Genomic DNA, 27,378 nt, shown 5'->3' with positions numbered 1-27,378 from the left:
GGTTCGGCCTGGCGCAGGCGCAGAGAGGGAGCAGGGTCAGGCTGACCGCCATTGCACAACGCGGAGGACTCGCCTGCGGTCACAGGAATGCTGAGGCGCTTCTGCTTGTGCATGCTGTGGCTTGGACTCTTGCTGGTTCGGTTTTCCCGTGAACTGAGCGACATCAGCAGTGCCAGGAAGCTGTGCGGCAGGTACTTGGTGAAAGAAATAGAAAAACTCTGCGGCCATGCCAACTGGAGCCAGTTCCATTTCGAGGAGGAAACCCCTTTCCCACGGTTGATTGCACAGGCCTCGGAAAAGGTCGAAGCCTTCAGCCCCTACCGGTTCGAAAGCCCGCAAACCGCTTTCCCGGCCCGGGGAAGAGGCACAAACCCAGGTAAAAATCTAAACCGAAGGCATGTTTGTTCACCTCTGTACATTTCTTATTCCTGTATTTGCTTTGCCAGAAGGTAAGCTTCCCCAGGAAGTGGAATTTGTGCCTAGTATACAGCTTTTTTTAAAAAATGTAAAAAACAGTGTATTGAAAATATACAAGACTTCAGCGAAGCGCTTTTTTTTTGTTTTTTTAAACTTAGAGGAAATAAGTGTACACTTGTAAGTCTACAATTTATGTAAGAATGTTGTTCCTTTCAGGAGTGCCTGTCATCTGGCAAACTCCTTTTTGTCCTTCAAAGCCCAACTTAAGTATCATTTTCCCTGTGAAGTCATCATTGACCTTTTCATATCCAATAGCTCCATTGTCCTTTCTACCAAAGTATCTAGCACATAGTTCTATTTGACTGTCGTCACTGGCTACAGAATGAGCCAACCTTGTAGAAGATAAAAATGCAGATACCTTGTTCAAAAAAGCAGGAAAGGGCCATTAAAATAAAGGTGATAAAATATAAAACTGTTTTGTTTACTTGTTCATATCCCCTGGTCACGCACCAGGAGATAGGCCTGGTTCATTCTATCAGGCTTCATTTAAAAGTTTACGTACTTGTATTTCATTCACTTACAGTTTCAAAGGTAAATTTATTGAGAATTTCTACTACAACAACGGAACATTTAAACCAAATGCAAGGCCTGTGTGACTACACAGGTTTCAGTCCCATGAAGTCAGCCTTATATACCATACTATATTATAGGGACTATTTCATGCATATTTTTGTCTGAAATGCCTGGCAGATGGCCTAGCACGTAGCATGTGTTTAATATGTGTTGAATTTATACTTAATGCTTTCAAGCAGTCTGCAGGAAGAATATTCTTGTTTCAGATTCATTGGTATCATCTTACTATGTTTTTACATTTGTGACTTAACATATTTTAGTCCCAATATGATTTGCCATTTTAAAAGAAATTGCACTTTGTTTATAGTCTATCCATAGGAAGAAAATTACTGCCTTTTACAGTAATTCAGTTTATTTGATTCAGACAAAGGTTGCAAAAGTGAATATTTCTGAAATTAAGGAAACGAGTAAACTATCATGCCAAAAAGAGACCCTAATGTAGAGTACTGAAAAAAGTCAAACAGTGCACATTGTAGGCACTCATTAACTTTTTTGAAATAAATGAATACAATTTATAAAATCACTGTTGCTGAGAGAATGAAAACTTTTAAAGACAGAAACCATGAGACTGATTCTTGATCATTTTCAAACTGACCGTCAAACTAACCCACATACAAACCTCACCTTGTCCTTCTGTTAGAATGAAGGAAGTGTCTCTCCCCAGTCTTCTACTTTTACTTTAGTTCAGTGACTCTCACGCTTTAATGTGCGTATGAATCATTTGGGAATCCTGTTAATTTACAGCCTCTGAGTTGGTAGGCCTGGGGTGGGGCCTGAGATTTTTCATTTTTAACTAGCTCCCAGGTGCTGCTTGTTGGTGGCCCACACTTTTGAGTAACAAGGTCCAGCTTACTCTCTCTCTCTCTTTTTTTTTTTTAACTCCTCTTTCTTATTCTTTTCTCCCAGGAGTGCAAGAAGAGCCTTCCCTTTCTGCTTTATGTTGGGTGGGCATTTCTCTTACATCAAATACTGTGCTCTCACTACCTGTGCTATAATACTGTAGTCAAAATTTTATTTTTAGACCTCCAAGCTTGAGGCTGTTATTTAAATAGAGGTTGGAATGCCTTTTCTCAACAAAGTGCTCTAATGACAATTTTCTTAATAAAAATGTTCAACTTTAAAACTCAGCTTGTTAATGATCCCTTTGTTTTAGGTATTATTCACACTCCCCTGGAAGAATAAATGTCGTTAACAATAAGCAGGGAGCTGCAATGAAACAAGACTTGTAGAAAATAAAAATGTGTCTGACAATATTTGAAAATTGTTATACACACAAAACCTGCTACTATGGAAACTATGTAAAAGACAATTTGCTGAAGTGGAAATACGGTGTAGCAGTAAAACCACAGTTGTATTGAAATATGTAGAGGAAGGAAAAATGAGTTAGGTTATCAATATGAATTGTATTATTTTAAAAATTGTTAATCCATAAGGGAAGATGACATTTATTCTGTCCTGTTAATTTCTAGGAAATAATTTAGAAGTTGCAGAGATGTATGTGTTTCTAATATAGAATACATAATTATGCCGTCATTTTTATATATGAATGTGGCTGGAAAGTTGGTTACTTTTTATTTCGCTTTTACCAGCAGGACAAGTTGTTGTGTTAAATCAAGTCAGTTGTCTGAAATTTTAATATTCTGATGATCTGGCCGGGCGCGGTGGCTCACGCCTGTAATCCCAGCACTTTGGGAGGCCGAGGCGGGCTGATCACAAGGTCAGGAGATCGAGACCACGGTGAAACCCCGTCTCTACTAAAAATACAAAAAACTAGCCGGGCGCGGTTGTGGGCGCCTGTAGTCCCAGCTACTCGGGAGGCTGAGGCAGGAGAATGGCGTGAACCCGGGAGGCGGAGCTTGCAGTGAGCTGAGATCCGGCCACTGCACTCCAGCCTGGGCGACAGAGTGAGACTCCGTCTCAAAAAAAAAAAAAAAAAAAATATTCTGATGATCTATTTGAGTCTGACACAGAAAAATATAATTTGCTACGCTGCTATTAAAAAATGCTTTTTTTCAAAGCTACTCATACATAACTTGAATCTGTAATTGTGTGCTTCTTGTTAATGAACCCTGAAGGTGGAGGCAGTATCTCCAAGACCTACCCATAATGTGGCACCATGAAGTTGACAACATATTTCTAAATTACGACTGAGTATTGTGCTTCCCAGATATTAGTGCCAGGTGAAATCATTAATGTTTCAAAATCAGCTTTTCATAATCTGTAACCTCTATTCCAGTTAGATTAATCATATTCTCATATTCTTGGTCTTCATGTCACATATTCTTGTTTTTTTTGTTTCTTTATGTTTCAGATATCACAACTAATCTGTAAACGGCCTTTCCCTTTATATATTAGTTTAACAAAATTTGAGTGCCTATTATGTGTTAGGCATTTTTCTTGGTGCTTGGGATGTTAAACAGTGAAGGCTCCTACCCTCATGAAGCCTACAGAATAGTAAAGATAGACAATAAACATAAGTAAATTATAATTTACAGAAGATGATTGTCCTCTCTTAGCCCCTTTCTGCACTTCCATTCTCCTCCTGTCATTGACAGTTGTAATGTGTTCATTATATATTTTTTGTCTGTATAAGTTTTTGCAAATTATGCTTCTTTCCTGTGCATATGTTTTTAAGATATATCTAAATGGCATTTAAGATCTACATCTTATTGTTGCCATGTGAACATTTAGTCCATTGCTTCTAACTACTGCGTAGTACTCATGTGCATTCCTCACATTTTACTGATTTATTCAATTATGAACACAATCTATATAGCCTTGAACTCCCTACCACTATAAATAACACTGCCATGAACATCATTGTATGTGTCCCCTTATGAACCTAGAAGTGTTTCTAGGATACACATCTAGAGTGGAATTACGGTGTCATGAAGTATGTGTATGTTTAATTTGCTTGAGGAGTGTCAGATTGCTCTTCAGAATGACTACACCAACGTATAGTTGTACCACTAATCCTATGTCCTCGTATCTATGTCAACAATGAGCATTATACAGTTATTAACTTTTACCAGTGTAATAGACATAAAATGACATTATATATCTATTTTAACTTGCTCTGGGTCTGAACATCTTTTCATATATATGTTAGCCTTTTGGATTTTCTCTTAAAATTTCCTGTTTATATATTTTGCCCAATTCTTGTTGGAATTGTTATCATTTTCCAGTTGATTTGTAGGAGTTAATCAAATCTAGATACAATAATAACTAGTTGTTGGTTTTAGATGTCACAAATGTGTTCTCCCATTTTGACATCTGTCTATTGGTATTGCTTGACTGAAAGCCTTAACTTTTATATAATTAGGCAGTAAGTGTTTTGCCTTATGTATTAGAGGTCCTTTTCTGTCCTTCTGTTAACTTTTCAGTTTTACTTTTCACATTAAGTCCTTAATTATTAGGCCAGTTTTTAGTTCTGGTGTAGGTAGGAATATTACCTCAGTTTCTCAATAAGTCTTATTTTTATTTTTCTCTACATAGGGAGCTAGTTTTCTGAACACTTTCTACTAATCAACTATTTTTCTCACTAGTTTGTGGGATTACCGTTATTGATAAGTTTGAGCTTCCTATTTTAATTGGTTATTTATTTGACCTTGTATCATTACTATTTTTGATACTGTGACTCTATAGGATGTGATTTATCTGGCAGGACAAGTCTTCAATGTTTATTTTTTCCCTTAGGATTGACTAAGCTAAATCTTCAACCTTTATTCTTTCATATATATTTAAAAGTATGCTTATTGAATTTCTTTTTAAAAAATCCACATGGTATTTTATTTGGGATGCATGGAATATTATCGGGGGAAACTGCCCCCAATATTTCAATGTAGGTTCTGTTTTCCATAAGTGTTGGCCAGCTGAGAAATAAAGAGAGAGAGTACAAAAAGAGGAATTTTACAGCTGGGCCGCCAGGTGTGACATCACATATTGGTAGGACTGTGATGCCCGTCTGAGCCTCAAACCAGCAAGTGTTTTATTAAGGGTTTCAAAAGGGGAGGGGGTATAAGAACAGGGAGTAGATCACATGCTTCAAAGGGCAAAAAGCAGAACTACTAATAAGGGTCTAACAAAGATCACATGCTTCTGAGGGAACAGGACAAATGGCAAAAGCAGAACTACTGATAAGGGTCCAACAAAGATCACAAGGCAAAGGGCAAAAGCAGAACTACTGATAAGGGTCTATGTTCAGTGGTGCACGTATTGTCTTGATAAACATCTTAGATAACAGAAAGCAGGATTCGAGAGCAGAGAACCGGTCTGATCATAGATTTACCAGGGTGGAGTTTTTCCCCACCCTGGTAAGCCTGAGGGTACTGCAGGAGACCAGGGTGTGTCTCAGTCCTTATCTCAGCTACGTAAGACAGACATTCCCAGAGCAACCGTTTATAGACCTACCCCCAGGAATGCATTCCTTTCCCAGGGTATTAATATTAATATTCCTTGCTAGGAAAAGAATTGAACGATATCTTCCCTACTCGCATGTCCGTTTATAGGCTCTCTGCAAGAAGAAAAATATGGCTCTTTTTGCCTGACCCCGCAGGCAGTCAGACTTTATGGTTGCCTTCCCTTATTCCCTAAAAATTGTTTTATTCTGTTCTTTTTCAAGGCGACTGATTTCATATTTTCAAACACACATGTTTTACAATCAATTTGTACAGTTAGCACAGTTATCACAGTGGTCCCGAGGTGACGTACATCCTCAGCTTATGAAGATAACAGGATTAAGAGATTAAAGACAGGCATAAGAAATTATAAAAGTATTATTTGGGAACTGATAAATGTCCGTATTAAAATGAAATCTTCACTATTTATGTTCCTCTGCCGTGGCTCCAGCCGGGGTCCCTGACTTCCCACGACATCTCTCCCTTTTTATATAAATGTGTCATGGTGATGAAGGCTTGTTCGTTCTCTCGGTTTTGACGCAGGATTCTTTGACTGGTCCAGCACACTAAAAACAAGCTGATTAAACAGAAACATGATTCCAAAATTTACTATGATGGAGCCCCCAGTAGACTTAATCCAAGTTGTGGGGTTTAGTCCAGAAAGACTTTCTGCCACCCTATCTAACGCCTCAGGTCCAGGCACAATGGATAAATGAGCTGAGAGGCTTCAAAAATTTGTTTCTTTAATTTAGTTAGTCCAAAGATAAATTATCTTCCCTACCTAGAAGGTGTCCTTTGACCATTTCCCATGAATGGTCAGTCTCATTGTAGGAATATGGTGTGATACAGAAATCAAAAGTATTCCAATTGCACTGCATTTGCTTGCAGTGTTCGAGACTCATTAGCCAGTCTCCAAGCCAAATAACAGACTGTCTTAAATCATTAATTTGATTAGCTAATATTTGATCGATGCCCTGCTGAGAATTCCACATTTGGGTGGAATTGCCTTGCCATTCCTTAACAAAGTGAGCCATTTGAATAGATTGGTGTAATGCCACTCCGGCAGTGGTGGCCAGCGCAGTCACTAGGCCCATGATCACAGCAATTAAAGTGAAAACAAATCTCTTGATCTTTTGAGAATTTGTTGTAACACGTCTTTAATTAAATTGCTGAGGGGGAATATTCCTAAGGTCTGGGTAAAGTTACCAGTATCCAGATTCCTTCTTACGCTTGAACCAACATTACAGTTTTCCTGAAGTCAAAATGGGAGTTAACACAAGTGTATGAATGACAATTAATGTATTGGACAGTTTGATTTTTCGTCCAAATTTTGATATTTCCCACTAACAGCATGTAAGGAGGCTTAACACAACTCTGTACAGGAGTGGTCAGGCTGGAGGTAAACAAAGCAGAATGTTTGAATCTACATTGATACTGAGGGAGAGGAGCGGCGGTGGCAACACCCAATGTTCTCCACCGTAAAGAAGCAATCCGAGGTGCCCGGGGATGCCAAAGAGGTAGAGGGGCATACCTGGGTCGAAAAGAATTATAAGGCCAATTGGAGTCCCATAAAGGAGGATCGGCATCAAAAAGAGGGTAAGAGTTCAAAGGGGATTTATCATGGGGTTCAGAATCACGTATGTGAGGGGCGATAGTTGGGACAACAGACAGAAAAGCTTCCAATTCCCATACTCGCAGTCCGGACATGGCAATAGCCAATTTCCACAGTTCTGGATGTTCTGGACTCAGAATGGGGAATATCATATGAGGCCTTGGCGGGGGTGGGGGGTGTGTGGGTAATGCCATTATCTTCCCGTTTTAAGGGAAAGAACGAGCTGAACCTTCTATGCAAAGTAGGATGATGATCCTTGTCCTCCCAATAAGAAATAAAATAAGTAGCCTCTAGGCATTCCTTTCAGCCAGAGGAGCAACTGTTTTTAAATAGCCCTTTAGTGCCCAGTCTATTACTAAACCATATGAATCATTTTTTAAATACTACTGCATGTGAACTAACAGTCTTCACAAATTAAAGTTTTAGATAGGCTTTCAAAATTTTTAGAACATGGTTTTCCTACAGGTTTATATTGAAAATATGGGGATCTCCTATTACTCCCCTTTTCATTTGTCTTAAAGGAGAAAGGGAGAGGCCGGGGACCAAATGTCCCCATTCCCCTGTGGCTAATCTCTCTGGAAGATAAGCAGCCCAGACTTGAGTTTCTAGATGGATACAACCAGGTGCATGTCTGAGGCACAGATGAGGGTATTTATAACCCACAGTAACATTAAATGCAGTGCCTTCTTCTCCTCGTTGAGCAGGGCAATGGTCATCTGTAGCTCCAGGCATCCACACACTATTGTTAGTATACCTTTCTGCAGGAGCATCCATCCAGGTGAGAGGTTGGATAAGTGGAGGAAAAGGCACATAAGCCCAATAAGAATAATTTTGTGTAGCAGGTAAATCAGTTTGAGGGAAAACCGGTGAGACAAAGTATAAGGAAGAGAATTATTAAGTAAAACCTATTGTAAGCGAGATCTAGTGCTGAAGGAGGAACAGAAGAACAGGGGGATATTATTTTCAGGCTAGTAGAAATGGTGAGATTTTTTAGGTTCGTAAGGAGAAAAAGGGAATTAGGAGAAGTGGGATTAGTTAGAGGGGTCTCTGTTGCCATTAGGGAGGATTGAACCAGACCCATTTTGATTTGGTGTGCCAGCTTATGAGGAGTTGGCACAGATCTCACCAGGTATGAGGGTGGTCTCTGATGCAGACGTCTCTTCCCTGTGGTTTTCATTGTCAGTATTCACACGAAGTTTAAGTCTTTTAGTGGGCACCCAGACAGGGGATTGATGATCTCCTGGTGAAACATAAGCATACCCTCTTCCCCACATTTTAATTGTTCCAGGTTCCCAGGTATTGGTTTGGGAGTTTTTCCATAACACTGGCTTGCCTTCATTTAGGGAGAATATTTTTGCCTGTATAATGGTGTTCAGCTGCAGTCAGAGTATTGTATCCAGGAACATTTAGAAAGTTTAAACAATGCTAAATGTAATTGAGGTAAATTTTGTCATTGGAAGCAACACATGGCCATTTTACACTCACAGTTCGCAATCTCAAAAGCTAAAATATGAAGGAGAAAACCTTGAGCGTGCTCATCAGAGACAGATTTTTCAACAGCATCTTGTAATTTAGCCAAAAAATCAGGGTATAATTCATTGTGACCCTATTTAACAGTGGTGAAAACAGGAGCTTGGCCGGAGGTGTGTAATTTATCCCAAGCTCTCATACACACCTTTGTTACTTGTTCTGTGGTGAGAGCATCAAAGCCTAATTGGGCAGTAGTGTCAGAGTAATAGCCAAGCCTGTGAGCTGAGCCTGAGTCATTGGAATGCCATCAGCCCGATTTAGCTGAGCCTGCAGATGGGCCTCCTCTGACCACCAGGTACAGAATTGTAAATGCTGAGATGAAGTTAGAACAGCTTTTGCCAAAAGGTCCTAGTCTAAAGGAAGCAAAATGACCTCAGTACAAAGAGTCTGTAATACCATTTTAGCATATGGAGAAGTAGGACCATACTGAGTACAAGCATCCTTGAATTCTTTTAAAAAGGTAAGACTGGCACATATCAACACACTTGTGCTCCTTGAGCATTCGGAGGTTCCAGTGCGACGGGATAAGCCCATGCCTCTAATCCACTTGTTTCTTTGTTCTGGTGTAATAAGTGTTGCATGGTAGTTTCAAGAACAGGCACATGAGACAGAGTCGGCATAGAAGTGACAGGAAAAGTATATGTAGATAAGGGAAACTGAGGTTGAGGAGGTCAGACCGGTATGAGAGTGTGAGAAAGGGGCATTGGGGGAGAAGAGGCAGATGCATACTGATGATTATTGTCCCAATCCTGTGCAACCAGAATGGCAGGGGCATCCATGTGTGAAGAAGGGTAGAGGAGCAGGTTGAGTGGATGGCAAAGTGACCGGTTGAGGGACTGAAATGACAGGAGGGTGAGGGGCTGTGGAGGATGGGGGAGGGCCTGCAGAATTACAGGTAAATTGTAGTTTGGTCCCGGAGCCATTAGATGGCTCTGGAGGCAAAGGCTGCAAAGGTTTGAAGAGGGAAGTTAGCATAGTTATGGTCCCGGGCTGTCCAAGTCAGGGCCATGGGAGCCCTTATTTCTTTCTGAAAAGAAATAAGGTCATCAGGGGGTGACGTTAAGCCAAAGTCACCAGAGTTAGATATTGAATCCTCAATATCGTCAGGTCGGGGAGGAGTAGGTGAAGGGAGAGGCTGAGCACATAACGAAGGCCGAACGGGAGAGGAAACCCGAGAAAGAGGTAGAGGGTCACCAGATTCAGAAAATTGTAACTGCAGGGGATCATGGGATTGGTATGTCATTAGGATGGCATGTACCAAGGCCCAATCACTCCAAACAGTGACAGGAACATAATTCCCTGTTGGGACCAGTTCCCGGAATTTTGTACCAACACGATCCCATAGTTCCACATCTAATGTTCCCTTTTCAGGAAACCAAGGACAGTGTTCCTCCACCGCCCTGAATAGGGTGACCATATTTTCCATGGGCTCTTGAACTCCTGCCTGTTTTAACAGGAGGTTAATATAGCAGAGATAAGCATAATGTTTAGACTCTTCATGACCCATTGTTACCCCGGACAATACACAGACAGCTCACCAATTGTCAGGGATCCAAACAAGCATTTCTGTGGACTGGACTGATGAATGTTTCTAGGCTCTCTGCAAGAAGAAAAATATGGCTCTTTTTGCCCAACCCCGCGGGCAGTCAGACCTTATGGTTGCCTTCCCTTGTTCCCTAAAAATCGCTATTTTTCTGTTCTTTTTCAAGGTGCACTGATTTCATATTGTTCAAACACATATGTCTTACAATCAGTTTGTACAGTTAACACAATTATCACAGTGGTCCTGAGGTGACGTAATCCTCAGCTTACGAAGATAACAGGATTAAGAGATTAAAGACAGGCATAAGAAATTATAAAAGTATTATTTGGAAACTGATAAATGTCCACATTAAAATGAAATCTTCACAATTTATGTTCCTCTGCTGCGGCTCCAGCCAGTCCCTCTGTTCAGGGTCCCTGACTTCTGGCAACATAATGTATACACTAATTTGAAGAGGATTGACTTCTTTTTTTCCTTCACCTTTTAAGTTCAGGGGTACATGTGCAGGATGTGCAGGTTTGTTACATAGGTAAATGTGTACCATGGTGGTTTGCTGCACAGATCATCCTATCACCTAGGTATTAAGCCCAGCCTCTATTAGCTATTCCTCCTGATACTCTCCATTCCCCCAGGCCCCCTGTCAGGCAGGCCCCATTGTGTTGTTCCCCCGCATGTGTCCATGTGTTCTCATCATTCAGCTCACACTTACAAGTGAGAACATGTGGTGTTTGGTTTCCGTTTCTGCATTAGTTTGCTGAGGATGATGGTTTCCAACTCCATCCATGTCCCTGCAAAGGACATGATCTCATTCTTTTTTTATAGCTGCATAGTACTCCATGGTATATATGTATTGAGTTTTCTATATTCAGTCTATCATTGGTGGGCATTTAGGTTGATTCCATGTGTTTGCTGTTGTGAATAGTGCTGCAGTGAACATATGCTTGCATGTATCTTTATAATAGAATGATTTATATTCCTACACCCAATAATGGATTGCTGGGTCAAATGGTATTTCTGCCTCTAGGTCTTTGAGAAATCACCACACTGTCTTCCACAATGGTTGAACCCCACCAACAGTGTAAAAGTGTTCCTTTTTCTCCACAACCTTGCCAGCATCTGTTGTTTTTTAACTTTAATAATAGCCATTCTGACTGGCATGAGATGGTATCTCATTGTAATTTTGATTTGCATTTCTGTAATGATCAGTGATGTTGAGCTATTTTTCATGTTTGTTGGTCACGTATATGTCTTCTTTTGAGAACTCTCTGTTCATGTTGTTTGCCCACTTTTTAGTGGGGTGGTTTTTTTTCTTGTAAATTTGTTTAAGTTACTTATAGATGCTGGATATTAGAGCTTTGTCAGATGGATAGACTGCAGAAATTTTCTCCCATTCTATAGGTTGTCTGTTCACTCTCATGATAGTTTTTTTTTTTTTGCTGTGCAGAAGCTCTTCAGTTTAATTAAATCCCTTTGTCAATTTTTGCTTTTGTTGCAATTGCTTTTGGTGTTTTTGTCTTGAAATCTTTGCCTGTGCCTATGTCTTGAATGGTATTGCCTAGATTTTCTTCTAAGGTTTTTATGGTTTTGGATTTTACATAAGTCTTTAATCCATCTTGAGTTAATTTTTTTGTAGGGTGTAAGAAAGGGATCCAGTTTCAATTTTGAGCCTACAGCTAGCCAGTTCTTCCAGCACCATTTAATAAATAGGGAATTCTTCCTTCATTGCTTGTTTTTGTCAGGTTTGTCCAAGAGCCTATGGTTGTAGGTGTGCGGTGTGTGGTTTTGAGTTCTCTATTCTGTTCCATTGGTCTATGTGTCTGTTCTTGTACCAGTACCAAGCTGTTGTGGTTATTGTAGCATTGTGGTATAGTTTGAAGTTGGGTAGTGTGATGCAGAAAACCACAGACATGGTGGCTGCCTCTCCCCACAGGAGCTTTGTCCCAGAGTGAGATCAGAGCTCTGTCTGTATAACCCTGGCCGGAGTGGCTGAAGCCTCCAGATGGAGGTCCTGCCCAGTGAGGAGTAATGGATCGGTGTCCTGCTTAAAGAAGCAGTCTGGTCACAATCTGCCAAAGCAGCTGTACTGCCTTCTGGGGAACCCTTTCTCATGCCAACTGGCAGGCTGGAACAGCTGAGTAAAGGGAACTGCAGAGATGGTGGCAGCCCCTCCTCCCCAGGAGCTCAGTCCTAGGGAGAGATCACGTCTCTGTCCCTGTGCCCCTGGCTGGAGTGGCTGAAGCCCCCACAAAGAGGTCCCACCCAGGGAGGAGGAATGGATTGGGGTCTCACTTAAAGCAGCAATCTGAGCGTGGTGGCTCACGCCTGTAATCATGGCACTTTGGGAGGCCAAGGCGGGCAGATCACTTGACATCAGGAGTTCGAGACCAGCCTGGCCAACATGGCAAACTCTGTCTCTACTAAAAATACAAAAATTAGCTAGGCATGGTGTCACGTGCCTGTAATCCCAGCTACTCGGGAGGCTGAGGCAGGAGAACCGCTTGAACCTGGGAGGTAAAGGTTACAGTGAGCTGAGATCACACCACTGTACTCCAGCCTGGATGACAGAGTGAGACTCCATCTCAAAAAAGAAAAAAAAACCATTCTGGCCACAATCTGACACAGCAGCTGTGCTGAACTGTGAGGTACCTTCCTCCTCTGGACTGTTTGGATTCTCCAAAGTCGGGAGGCTGAAAAGGCTGAGTTGACCTTTCCCAGAGATGGCGGCTGCCCCTCCTCCCAGGAACTCTGTCCCGTTTCAGGCAGACTCCAGCTTTTGCCTTGGCTGGCTGGAATTCCAAATCAGGTCTTAACTTGTGAGGTACTGTGGAAGTGGGACGTGCAGAACAATGGCTTGGCTCCCTGGATTCAGCCCCCTTCCTTGGTATACGCACTGTTGTATCTCCCGCCTTGCCGGGATGCCGGGGCCAGAGTCTGTAAAACTCCTGGGCCTCGGTGTGTGCCTGAGCGTCTGCTCTGCTGAGACTCCACACAGCTCTGTGTATGGAACCCAAGGCCCTAGTGGCATGGGCTCATGATGGGATCTCCTGATCTGCAAAGATCAGGGATCAAAGATGGGATTTCCTGATCTGGGTTTCAGAGATCTCTGGGAGAAACGTGGTTTCCCGGGCGGGGTGACGCAATCACTCACCACTTTCCTTGGCGGAGGGTGGGGTTTGGCTCCCTGCTGTTCCCTGGTGGGCCATTCATTGCTCCACCCTGTATTTCTTCATTCTTTTTGGGTCAAGTCATTTGCCTAGTCAGTCCCAGTGTGAGAACCTGGATCTTTCGGTTGAAGGTGCTGAATTCACTCTTTTATTCCGCTCCCTGAGTGCCACGGATCACAGCTGCATCTAATTGGTCATCTTGTTCCCCTCCCCGCTATTGATATCTTTATTACATAAAGTCATCCTAATCAAAGTCATGAAATTACTTATATTCTATTATTAGGATTTTAAAGTTTTCTTTATGGAAACTTTTATGGTATTGGGCAAGTTCATGCTTAATAATTTTTTTTTCAGCTATTGTAAATACCTGTGAATTATATTTGCTAGTTAGTGACTTGGCTAGAGAAATGCAATTTACTTTTATAGGTTGATCTTTATCCAGCAACCATGCTGAACTATCTTCATAGTTCTAATAGTTTTGTTGATTCTGTAGTTTTTTTTTTTATCATTTGAAAATGATAGTTATATCACTTTCTTTCTGAACTTATACCATTTTTTTGCTTCGATTTCTTGTGTTATTCCCAGGCTTAAAGGGCGTACATTAAAATATCTCCATTAGGTATGATGTTTGTAGGTTTATGCTATATAATCTTCACTAAGGTAAGGAAGCTTGCTAAGAGATTTTTTTTTAATCATTGTAAATAGGGCTGTACTTTATTAAGGTCTTCTTTTGGCATACTTTTGCATAGTCTTACGATTTTTTCTTTCATTAATTAAGCAAATACTCATTGGGTACCTACTAAGCACCCAGGCACAATTTTAGATTCTTGGGAATATATCAGTGGACAAAACAGACAAAGATCAAAGGCTTTATGGAGCGCTCTGAAGTAATAAACATAATAAGTAAATATTAGAATGTAGTAAGAGCTACAGAAAAATGAAAAAACAGTATAAGGGAGATAAACAGAGCAAGGAGTTGAAAAGTGGGGTATAGTATTAAACAGTGTGGTAAGGGTAGACCAATTATTGAAAAGGTGAGATATGAGAAAAGAAGTGGTAAGGGAATTAGCCAAGCGGATATCTGAAGAAAGGACATTCACGCAGAGGAAACAGTGGAGCAGATACCCTTCTGCTTGATGTATACAGGGAATACCTAAGAGGCCAAGTGTGGTTGGAGCAGAGAAAGTGAGGAAAGTAGTAAAAGATAAGGTACAAGAGGTAATAGGCAGACATGATAAAATAGAGTATTTTAGGCCAGTAGTCCCCAACCTTTTTGGTACCGGGAACCAGTTTCATGGAAGACAGATTTTCCTTGGACCAGGAAGGGAATGATTTTCAGATGATCCAAGTGCATTACATTTATTGTGTACTTCTATTACTATTACATGATAATGTATAATGAAATAATTATACAACTTACCATAATGTAGAATCAGTGGGAGCCCTGAACTCGTTTTCCTGAAACTAGATGATCCCATCTGGGGGTGATGGGAGACAGTGATAGATAATCAGGCGTTAGATTCTCATAAGGAGCATGCAACCTAGATTCCTGGCATGCGCAGTTCACAATAGGGTTCACGCTCCTATAAGAATCTGATGCTGTCCCTTGTCTGACAGGAGGTGGAGCTCAGGTGATAATGCGAGCAATGGGGAGCAGCTGTAAATACAGATGAAGCTTTGCTCGCTCCCCTGCCCACTGTTCACCCCCTGCCATGTGGCCTGGTTCCTAACAGGCCATAGACCAGTTAAGTCCCCAGGGGTTGGGGACCCCTGTTTTAGATCATTTTAAAGACTTTGTTTTGGGGTGATGCAAGGAGTCATTAAGATTTTTTAGCAGAGAAGTGACATAATTGACATCTTAAATGGATCACTCTGGCTACTGTGTTGAGAATAGACTGTAGAAAGGCAAGAGTAGAAACAGACTTGTTAGGGAGGGTCTTAGATAAGGATGATAGAAGTGGAGGTAGTGAAAACTTAAATTCTGGTTATACATGGGCCATATTTGATGTGAGATATGAGGAAGATAAATCAAGAATGACTCCAAAACATTGTTGATTCTAAAATTTTGTATATGGAACACCTAGAAGGATAGGATTGTCATAAATGAGATAGGAAAGGCCTCAAAGTGGAACAGGTTTGGAAGACAGTATCAGTAGTTCAGTTTTGGACATGTTGAATTTCATGGCGTTTTTTAACAATGTTGAGTTTGAAACATTAATGTGGAGATGTTGAATAGGAAGTAAGGTATATAAATCTGGAGTTTGAAAGAGTAATCTTGTTTGCAGGTAGAAGTTCAGGAGTCATAGGTAGATACGTAATTTTTTGAGCCGTAAGACTAGAGGAGATCACCATAAGAGTAAGTGTACATAGAAAATAGTACTAAGAACTGAGTCCTCAGAAACACCAACATTAAAAAGTTGGGGAGTGAGAATTGTAAAGGAGACAGAAAAGGGACAGCTACTTAGGTTGGAAGAAAAGAGAGTGTGGTGCTGTGGAAACCAAATGATGAAAGTATATCGGGAAGAGGTGTATTTGATAAATCAATTAAGATGTGAATGGCTGTTGAATTTAGCAATATGTTTGTGACCTTCATAAGAGAAGTTTCGGTAGAGTGATGAAACAAAAGCCTGATTAGAGTGGGTTTAAGACAATGAGAGAAGAGGAACAAGTTAGTAAATGTAGAAAACTCTTATCAAGGAGTTTTGTCACAGAAAAGAGAAAATAAATATGATGGTAGCTGGCAGGGTAAGTGGGGCCAAGAGAAATATGTATGGGTTTGTGTGTGTGTGTTTTTGTAAGTGGGAGAAATAACAGGTTTTCTGATAAGAGTGATTCAATAGAAGTTAAAAACTGATGAAGAATACAGAGAAGGATTGCTGGAGTAGTGTCCTAGAGTGGGCAAGAGGAGATGAGATGTAATATGTAAGTGCAGAAATTGGCTTTAGAGTGTATAGTTCATCTGTAGAAATAGGTAGAAAGGGAGAGTATATGGGTGTACATGTTAAGAGATGAAATTAAAAATTTGGCAAAGGGAGTTGATGCAAGTTCTTTTTCAGATTGCTTCAATTTTCTCCTGAAGTAGAAAGCAAATCCAGCTGTGAGTGAGGATGGGAGTCTATTAACATGGTAAACTACATTGATAGATTTTGTGATCTTGACCTATCCTTGCATTTCTGGGATGAACCCTTTCATTCTTTTTTTTTTTATTTTAATTTTATTTTTAAGTTCAGCGATACATGAGTGAGATATGCAGGTTCATTACATAGGTAAACGTGTGCCATGGTGGTTTGCTATGCCTATCAACCCATCACCTAGGCATTAAGCCTAGCATGCATTAGCTATTTTTCGTAAATGCTAGCCCTCCAACCCCACCTTCTGACAGGCCCCATTGTGTGTTATTCCCCTCCCCATGTTCATGTGAGCTCATTGTTCACCTTCCACTTATAAGTGAGAACTTGCGGTATTTGGTTTTCTCTTACTGCCTTAGTTTGCTGAGGATGATGACTTCCGGTTCCATCCATTTCTCTGCAAAGGACATGATCTCATACCTTTTTATGGCTACATAGTATTCCATGGTGTATATGTACCACATTTTCTATATCCAGTCTATTATTGATGGGCATTTGGGTTGAATTCATGTCTTTGCTATTGTGAATAGTGTTGCAATGAACATATGCATCTTTGTAATATAATGATTTATATTCCTTTGGGTATATACCCAATAATGGTATTTCTGGGTCAAATGGTATTGCTGGGTCAAATGGTATTTCTGGTTCTAGATCTTTGAGGAGTCACCACACTGTTTTCCACAATGATTGAACTAATTTACATTCCCACCAACAGTGGCAATTAGTTCCTACTTCTCTGCAACCTCAAAAGCATCTGTTGTTTCTTGACTTTGTAATAATTGCTATTCTGACTGTTGTGAGTTAGTATCTCATTGTAATTTTGGTTTGCATTTCTCTAATGATCAGTGATGTTGAGCTTTTTTTCAAATGTCTGTTGGCCGCACGAATGCCTTCTTTTAAGAAATGTCATTTCATGTCCTTTGTCTGCTCTTTTTTTTCTATCTTTTGAGATGGAGTCTTGCTTTGTCGCCCAGGCTGGAGTGCAATGGCATGATCTAAGCTCACTGCAACCTCTGCCTCCTGGGTTCAAGCAGTTCTCCTGCCTCAGCCTTTCCAGTAGCTGGGACTACAGGCACACGCTACCATGCCTGGCTAATTTTTGTACTTTTAGAAGAGATGGGGTTTCACTACATTGGCTAGACTGGTCTCGAACTCCTGACCTCAGGTATCTGCCCACCTCGGCCTCCCAAAGTGCTGGGATTACAGGCGTGAGCCACTCACTGCACCCGGCCTGCCCACTCTTTAATGGAGTTGTTTGTTTTTTCTTGTAAATTTGTTTAAGTTCCTATAGATTCTGGATATTAGACCTTTGTTAAATGGATAGATTGCAAAATTTTTCTCCCACTCTGTAGGTTATCTGTTGACTCTGATGATAGTTTCTTTTGCTATGCAGAAGTTCTTTAGTTTAATTAGATCTCATTTGTCAATTTGGGCTTTTGTTGCAATTGCTTTTGGTGATTTTGTCATGAAATCTTTGCCCATGCCTATGTTGTGAATGGCATTGCCTAGATTTTCTTCTAGGGTTTTTATAGTTTTGGTTTTACATTTAAGTCTTTAATTCAGCTTGAGTTAATTTTTCTATAAAGTGTATGGAAGTGGTCCAGTTTCAGTGTTCAGCATATGGCTAGCCAGTTCTCCCAGCACCATTTATTAAATAGGGGATCCTTTGCCCATTGCTTGTTTTTGTCAGGTTTGTCCAAGATCAGATGGTCATAGATGTGCAGCCTTATTTCTGAATTCTGGAACAGAAATTCTATTGGTTTATGCTGTTTTGGTTACTGTACCCTTGTAGTGTAGTTAGAAGTCCAGTAGTGTGATGCCTCCCTTCAGCTTTGTTCTTTCTGCTTAGGATTGTCTTGGCTATTTGAGCTGTTTTGGTTCCATATGACTTTTTAAATAGTTTATTCTAATTCTGTGAAGAATGTCAATGGTAGTTTGATGGGAATAGCATTGAATCTATAAATTACTTTGGTCAGGATGGCCATTTTCACGATATTGATTCTTCCTATCTGTGAACATGGAATTTTTTTTGTTTGTGTCCTCTCTGATTTCCTTGAGCAGTGGTTTGTAGTTCTCGTTGAAGAGCTCCTTCACTTTCCTTGCTAACTGTAATCATAGGTGTATTCTCTTTGTAGCAATTGTGAATGGGAGTTCGTTCATAATTCAGCTCTCTGCTTTCTTGTTCTTGGTATGTAGAAATGCTGGTGACCTTTGCACATCGATTTTGTATCTTGAGACTTTGCTGAATTTGCTTATCAGCTTAAGAAGCTTTTGGGCTGAGACGATGGTGTGTTCTAGATGGGGTGTCTATGTTTGCATGTCATTTGCAAACAAAGACAATTTGGCTTCCTCTCTTCCTATTTGAATACCTTTCTTTCTTTCTCTTGCCTGATTGCCTTGGCCAGGACTTCAAATACTATGTTGAATAGGAGTGATGAGAGAAGGCCTCCTTATCTTGTGCCAGTTTTCAAGGGGAATATTTCCAGCTTTTGCCCATTCAGTATGATATTTCGCTGTGGGTTTGTCATAAATGGCTATTATTTTGAGGTATGCTCCATCAACACCTGATTTATTGCCAGTTTTTAACATGAAGGGATGTTGAATTTTTTGGGAGACCTTTTCTGCATCTATTAAGATAATCACGTGGTTTTTGTCTTTAGATATGTTTATGTGATTAATTACATTTATTGATTTTGTGTATTATGAACCACCCTTGCACCCTGGAGATGAAGCCAACCTGATCATGGTAGATAAGCTTTTTGATGTGCTGCTGTATTTGGTTTGCCAGTATTTTATTGAGGATTTTTACATTGATATTATTCAAGAATATTGGCCTGAAGTTCTTTTTGTTGTTATATCTCTGTCAGGTTTTGGTATCAGGATGATGCTGGCCTCATAGAATGAGTTAGGAAGGAGTTCCTCCTTTTTGATTGTTTGAAATAGTTTCAAAAGAAAGAATATTAGCTCCTCTTTATACTTTTGGTAGAATTCAGCTGTGAATCCATCTGGTCCTGGGCTTTTCTTTGGTTTGTAGACTATTTATTACTGCCTCAATTTCAGAACTTTTTATTAGTCTATTCAGGAATTCAACTTCTTCCTGGTTTAGTCTTGCAGGGGTGCACGTGTTCAGGAATTTATCCATTTCTTTTAGATTTTCCAGTTTATTGGCATAGAGGTGTTTATAGTATTATCTGATGGTTATTTGTATTTCTGTGGAGTCAATGGTGATACCCCCTTTATCATTTTTATTGTGTCTATTTGATTCTTCTTTCATTTCTTTATTAGCCTAGCTAGTGGTCTATTTGATTAATTTTTCCAAAAAAAAAAAAAAAAACCATCTCCTGGACTCATTGATTGTTTGAAGGGTTTTTTGTGTCTCTGTCTCCTTCAGTTCTGCTCTGAGCTTGGTTTTTTCTTCTCTAGTTTTGGGGTTTGATTGCTCTTGGTTCTCTAGTTCCTTTAGTTGTGATGTTAGGGTGTCGATTTGAGATCTACCTTTTTGATGTGGGCAGTTAGTGCTATAAAGTTTCCTGTTAAGACTGCTTTAGCTATGTCCCAGAGATTCTGATATGTTGTCTCTTTGTTCTTTGGTTTCAAAGAACTTCTTGATTTCTGCCTTAATTTTACTGTTTACCGAGGAGTCAATCAGGAGCAGGTTGTTGAATTTCCACGTACTTGTGTGGTTTTGAGTGAGTTTCTTAATCTTGAGTTCTAATTTGTTTGTGCTGTGGTCTTAGAGTCTGGTTGTTATGATTTCAGTTCTTTTGCATTTGCTGAGGAGTGTTTTACTTCCAATTATGTGATGTGCCATGTGGTGCCAAGAAGAATTTATATTCTCGTTTGGGGTTGGAGAGTTCTGTAGATATCTATCAGGTCCATTTGATCCAGAGTTGAATTCAAGTCTAAATATCTTTGTTAATTTTCTGTCTCAATGGTCAGTCTCGTGTTGACAGTGGAGTGTTAAAGTCTTCCACTATTATTATGCAGGAGTCTAAGTCTCTTCGTAGGTCTCTAAGAACTTGTTTTATGAATCTGGGTGCTCCTGCATGTTTGCATATATATTTAGGATAGTTAGCTCTTCTTATTGAATTGACCTGTTTACCATTATGTAATGTTCTTCTTTGTCTTTTTTGTCTTCGTTGGTTTAAAGTCTGTTTTGTCAGAAACTAAGATTGCAACCTGTGCTGTTTTCTGTTTTCCATTTGCTTGGTAAATTTTCCTTCATACTTTATTTTGAGTCTATGTGTGTCTTTGCATGTGAGATGAGTCTCTTGAATTCAGCACACCAATGGATCATGACTCTTTTTCCAGCTTGCCCTCTGTGTCTTTTAATTGGGGAAGTTAGCCCATTTACATTTAAGGTTATTATTGTCATGTGTGAATTTGATCCTGTCATCATGATGCTGGCTGGTTGTTTTGCAGTCTTGTTTATGTAGTTGCTTCATAGTGTCACTGGTCTGTGTACTTCAGTGTGTTTTTGTAGTGGCCGATAATAGTTTTTCCTTTCCATATTTACTGCTTCCTTCAGGAGCTCTTGCAAGGCAGGTCTGGTGGTGATTAATTCCCTCAGAATTTGCTTGTCTGAAAAATGTTTTATTTCTTCTTTGCTTATGAAGCTTAGTTTGACCAGATACAATATTCTAGGTTAGAAATTCTTTAAGAATATCAGCTTGGTGCAGTGGCTCATGCCTGTAATCCCAGCACTTTGGGAGGCCAAGGCAAGTGGATCACCTGAGGTCAGGAGTTTGAGATCAGCCTGGCCAACTTGGTGAAACCCTGTCTCTACTAAAAATACAAAATTAGCTGGGCATGGTGGCATATGCCTGTAATCCCATGGACTTGGGAGGGTGAGGCAGGAGAACTGCTTGAACCCTGGAGGCTGAGGTTGCAGTGAGCTGAGATGATGCCATTGTACTACAGCCTGGGTGACAAGAATGAAACTCTATCTCAGAAAAAAAAAAAAAAAAAGAAAAAATATCAAATAAATATTGGCCCCTAGTCTCTTCTGGCTTGTAGGGTTTCCACTGAGAGGCCTGCTGTTAGTGTGATGGGCTTCCCTTTATAGGTGACTCGACCTTTCTCTCTGGCTGCCCTTAATGTTTTTTCCTTCATTTAGACCTTGGAGGACTGATAATTATATGTCATCGGGCTGATCCTCTCATGGAGTATCTTACTGGGGTTCTCTGGATTTCCTGAATTTGAATGTTGGCCTGTCTTGCTAGTTTGGGGAAATTCTCCTGCATGGTATCTTGTAGTGTGTTTTCCAACTTGTTTCTGTTCTCCCCATCTCTTTCAGGTACCCCTATCAGTTGTAGGTTGTCTTTTAACATAATCCCATAGTTCTCAGAGGTTTTATTCATTCCTTTTCATTCTTTTTTCTCTAATCTTGCCTGCCTGCCTTATTTCAGCAAGATAGTCTTCAAGCTCTGATATTTTTTCTTCCACTTGGTTTGTTCAGTTGCAGACTTCAAACTTGCATTTGCATCATGAAGTTCACAGGTTGTATTTTTCAGCTCCTTCAGGTTATTTGTCTTCCTCTCTAAACTAGTCATTCTTGTTAAACAGCTCCTGTAATGTTTTATCATGGTTCTTAGCTTCTTTGCAGCAAGTTAGAACATATTCCTTTAGCTCAGGGATGTTTGTTATTATCCATCTTTTGAAGCCTACTTCTGTCAATTCACCTATCTCTGACTCAGCCCAGTTCTGTGCCCTTGCTGGAGTCATGTTACAGTCATTTGGAGAAGATTGAGTTTCCAGCATTTTTGCATTGATTATTTCTCATCTTCATGGGTTTATCTACCTTTGATCTTTGAGGCCAATGACTTTTGGATGGGGTTTTTGTGAGGTCTTTCTTGTTTATGTTGTTGTTGTTGCTCCCTGTTTGTTTTTCTTTTAGCAGTAGGGCCACTCTTCCATAGGGTTGCTGCAGTTTGCTGGGAGTCCATTCCAGACTTTATTCACCTTGGTTTCTTCTGTCCCTGGAGGTATCACCGTGGAGGCTGCAGACCAGAAAAGATGGCAGACTGCTCCTTCCTCTGAGAACTTTGTCCCAGAGGGGCGCTGATCTGATGCCAGTGGAACACTCCTGTTGGGAGGTCTCACCCAGTTTGGAGGAATAGGATCAGGGACCCACTTAAATATAGCAGTTGGCTGCCCCTTGGTGGAGCGAGTGTGCTGTGCTGGGAGAAATCTCCCTCTCCAGAGCCAGTAGGCAGAAAAGACTAAGATGGCTGATCCATCCCCCTCCTAGACCCTCTTCTCAGGGATATCAGAGTTCTATCCATAAACCCTCCACTGGGGATGCCAAAATTCCCACAGGGAGGCCCTGCTCTGTGAGGGGGAATGGATTGGAGTCCCACCTAAAGAAGCAGTCTGGCCACAAACTGTCCCAGCTACTGTGTTGTGCTGGGGAACTGCACCCCATCCAAACTGCGCTGGCATCATGGTAAGGGAAAACAGTGAACTGGAGTGGAGACACAGTAATGGCAGCCGCCTCTTCCCCCCACCAGGAACTCGTGATCTCAGTGCCTGCCCACCCGAGCAGCCATTACCAGTCTGCACAGCTTAATGCTTGGAACCCAAAGCCCTGGTTCATGAGGGGAGCTCCTCATCCCCAGGTTGCAAGAATTCGTGGGAAAAGCATGGTTTTCAGGGAAGGGTAGCACAATCCCTCTCTGCCTCCCTTGGCTGGGGAGGGGAGCTCCCTTTGCCCAATGTGGCTCCCAAGTGGGCCCTTGCTCCACTCTGCTTTTCCTTGCTCTCTGTGAGTCACACCAACCTCCTAGTCAGTCCCAATGAAAGAACATTGGTAACTCAACTGAAGATGCAGAATCCACTTGCCATTTTCGTCCTTTTCAGTGGAAACTGCAGAGCAAAGGTGTTTCTATTCAGCCATCTTGGCTGCTCCCCCGAACCCTTTCTTAATATATTTGTAAAACATGTTTATGGATTCAGTTAACTAATATTTAGGAGTCTGAAATCAACATTTGAAAGTGAAATGAGTTTTTAAATATTTTAAAATCTCATATTGTTCTTATCTAGTTTTGGAATAAAGATTATGCCAACTTCATAAAATGAGCTGGGCAACTTTTGCTCTTTTTCTGGAACAACTTGTATATGATTAGTATTTCCTATTTTTTAAAAATAGGTGGAACCATCCATATATGTGATTTTTTGAAGGTGATAACTGACTAACCCTTTTCATTTATTTGAATGTTGTTGGTACATTTAGGTTTTCTGTGTAATTGTGTACCAATTAAGGCATCTTGTATTTTTCTAGGAATTCATCCATTTAATCTTTATTTTTAAATGTATAAGCATTCATAATATTTATTTTAAAACTTTATTATGTTTTAAATTAAAACAATATTTGTTTTAAAAATTTAAAAAACATTTGTTAAGATATTTGCTTTAAAACTGTATGTACTTATTTCTTTTTTTCTGCTGTATTTTGTTCATTTCCATCTTTTTTGTTCCTGATTAGTCTGGATAGAGTTCTTATTCTTTTAAACAAGCAACTTTTTAATTAAATAAAAAGTTATCAAAGAGTGCTCTAATAGGCCTCTAACTGCAAAGGACATAGATTCACCTAAATAACCTCAAGATAAAAGGGGATAGTAGTTATTACAAAAAAAAAAAAAAAAAAAAAAAGGTATAGAAGTGAACCTAGAAAGACTTGGTAAAGCCTGGGGAATCATATTAGCTCTAAAAAACAAAAGCAAAAAACTTCTGCCTTCGTCTCTCTCTCTCTCTGAATCTTTTCTTTTCTATGTTCCTTTATGATTTTAGCTTGTCATGACAAACCTCGTAGAATCCTTTTAGCTTTGGTTCTCACTAACTCATTTTTTTATTGTTACTTATTCTAGTTTCAAACTGAGGAAATCTAATTGGGTCGATTCATGTTTTTCACATGACATAGCTTGCTAGCCATTGTGACAGATTGGTTTCTTTGGGGTCAGGTGCCAACCTCTAGTTTGTTCAACTGTGGCTAGAGAATAGTCACATGGTTCAGAACATGGCTGCCTAAGAGCTGGCACTACAGTAGAGGCTATTGGCAAATATATTCTCCTAGAAGGTACTGTGTATGAGCAAGGGCCATAATGGAAGCACAGTAAGTCTTCAAATAATTACCTTCTGGAGTTATTTTGGTTTCCAGTATCCAGTATTGCTAAGTGAGTTAAGAGCAGCATAACAGTGACAATCAGTTCATTGTACCTAGAGCATATTACCACTTCTCTATTTCTTTATTAAAATAAAGAACAAAATGGTTTCTACTGCTCAGTTATAAGATGTGCATAAGAAGACAAATGATAAAATTTGAAAATGGGCAAAGGATTTGAACAGACATTTCTTCAAAGAGGATATATAATAAGCATATGAAAAGATGCTTAACATCATTAGCCATGAGGTAAATGCAAATCAAAACTACAGTGAGATACCACTGTGCATCCGTGGGGATAATTATAATCAAAAAATGGAAAATGTCAAGTTTTGATGGGGATGTGGAAAAATTGGAACTCTACTATATTGATGCTGGGATTGAAAACTTGTGCAGCTGCTGTGGAAAAGTTTGGCAGTTCCTCAAAACGTTAAACAAAATTATATCATGCAGTGCTCCTTCCATCCCTAGGTTACACCCCAAAGAATTCAAAACATTTGTTCACACAAAAACTTGTATGTGAAAGCTCATAGCAGCACTATTCTTTTTTTTTTTTTATTTTTTGAGACAGTCTTGCTCTGTCATCTAGACTGGAGTGCAGTGGCGCTATCTCAGCTCACTGCAACTTCTGCCTCCCGTGTTCAAGTGTTCCTCATGCCTCAGCCTCCCAAGTACCTGGGATTACAGGAGTGCACCGCCACGCCTGGCTAATTTTTTGTGTGCTTGTAGTAGAGACAGTTTCACCATGTTGGTGAAGCTGGTAGTGAACTCCTGACCTCAAGTGATCCTGCTGCCTCGGCCTCCCAAATTGCTGGGATTACAGGCATGAGCCACCATGCTGGGCCATCAGCACTATTCATAATGATCAAAAGTGGAAACCACTCAAATGTCCATTGATAAATGAATAACCAAAATGTGGAATATCCACACAATGGAAAATTATTCAGCCATAAAAAGATACATGCTACAATGTAGGTGAACCTTGAAAATACTATGCTAAGTGAAAGAGACCAAGCACAAAAGGTCATGTATTGTATGCTTTCATTTATATGAAATATACGGAATAGGCAAATCCATAGAAACAGAAAGTAGATTGGTGATTGCCACGGAATAGTGGGAGAGTGAAATGGAAATGACTGCTAATGGGCATAGGGTTTCTTTTTGGAAACAGATGTTCTGGAATTAGATATATAGTTTCACAACCCTGTGAATACACTAAAACCCACTGAATTGTATACTTTAAAATGACTAATTTTATGGCATGTGAATGATATCTCAACTTCATTTGTTAATACAAAATATACAAACGCGTACAGCCTTTTTATAGGAAAACACTACACCTGCTTTAGTTAAAAATAAATATTGCTTTTGAATAACCATACTTTCCATTCTTTATTTAAAATGTGATTGTTTTTTAATAATTAGCTGATTTTACTGATCCAATATTAAATTTTCATCTAAAGGAAGATTTTAATAAAGGAGCATTTCTTTTCTTCTCTCTCAACAGTGTCTACTTCTGCCTCTTGGAAAGAAGCAGTAAACAATTGGGAAATGCAGTCACTACCTGAGTATCAGGATAAAAAGGCATATTCACCCCTTGATAAGGAAAGAGAATTTTCTTCATCACATAATATCAATCTATATATTCATGAGAATGCAAAATTTCAGAAGAAAAGTAGAAACAAAATTAAAACCTTAAGCAATTTGTTTTGGGGGAATCATCCGCAAAGAAAACGCAGAGGATATTCAGAAAAGTGTTGTCTTACAGGATGTACAAAAGAAGAACTTAGCATTGCATGTCTTCCATATATTGATTTTAAAAGGTTAAAGGAAAAAAGATCATCACTTGTAACTAAGATACACTAACCATTATAGAAATTTTTCTAACCTAATAAAAGCTTAATACATTTATTTTACTCTTTTTATTTTTTTGTAATTGTGCTTATAAGTGATATGCTGTGAACAGTGTCTGAATGCACTTGCAAGCACTTGACCATACCTTACAGTGGTAATAGGAATCTTAGTATTTTATTTGGTAACCCTGTTGTTTTCCTTAGTTTTCATATGCTTTTTGAAGATGTTTCTGGAGGTGGTTTGACCCATGCAGACATCTAAGACTTACCTGTTCACTTGTCATTATCATTGAAACTCTCTTAAACCGTATTTTAAGAAGGATTATGGAACCTTCTGCTTTCCATCTGTATGACATGCAAACTGATGCCCATGACAGTTAGGCCTACCCCAAAATGCTGACCCATCTGTCCCACCAACTTAAAAATAACGAATCAACTACCATTCCTGGTAGAAGCCCTCGTACTGTAATAGTAGTTACACTTCTGATTCCTTGAGTTTTATTATAGTAATTTCTCTTCACAATTTCTACTGAGGACTTAAAAGAGACTTTTGTGAATCTAAACTAAAATCTCTCCAACATACCCTGTCTTTGCTTTGAATCAACGTATAAATCTCAATATTTGATTGAGAAATCTGTAGAAAAGGTTCTTAAAGTGTGGTCCCTGACCAAATCGGCAGCATCAGCATCACATGGGAACTTGTTAGAAATGCAGTTCTAAAGTCTCATCTCAAACCTACTGAATCAGAAACTCTAGTTATGGGGGCCAGCAATCTGTGTTTAATAAGCCTTCTAGGCTATTCTGAAGTAGGTTAAAGATCAAAAACCACTGGTAATAGAGTTAATGTATGCATATTGTTGAAGTCCTACTATTCAAGTGCTTGCATATCTCAAGTCAGTATACAAGTTATAATACTAAATTTTTGGTGTTTTTTTTTTCCTGT

At 39.8% G+C, this 27,378-nt stretch overlaps 1 protein-coding gene across 1 annotated transcript; it reads left to right on the top strand.

The window, feature by feature from the left end:
* Positions 1 to 26,493, top strand: LOC105491843 (insulin like 6). The gene is made up of 2 exons (XM_011758562.2): positions 1 to 376; positions 26,090 to 26,493. The coding sequence occupies exons 1-2, from the start codon at positions 88 to 90 to the stop codon at positions 26,446 to 26,448; spliced, it is 648 nt and encodes a 215-aa protein (XP_011756864.1). The 5' UTR covers positions 1 to 87; the 3' UTR covers positions 26,449 to 26,493.
* Positions 26,494 to 27,378: the final 885 nt, after the last annotated feature.

Source organism: Macaca nemestrina, chromosome 14 (assembly GCF_043159975.1).
Source record: "Macaca nemestrina isolate mMacNem1 chromosome 14, mMacNem.hap1, whole genome shotgun sequence".
Taxonomy (NCBI): Eukaryota; Metazoa; Chordata; class Mammalia; order Primates; family Cercopithecidae; genus Macaca; species Macaca nemestrina.
Note: the sequence above shows the minus strand (reverse complement) of the source record. Positions and strands in the feature narration are given on the sequence as shown.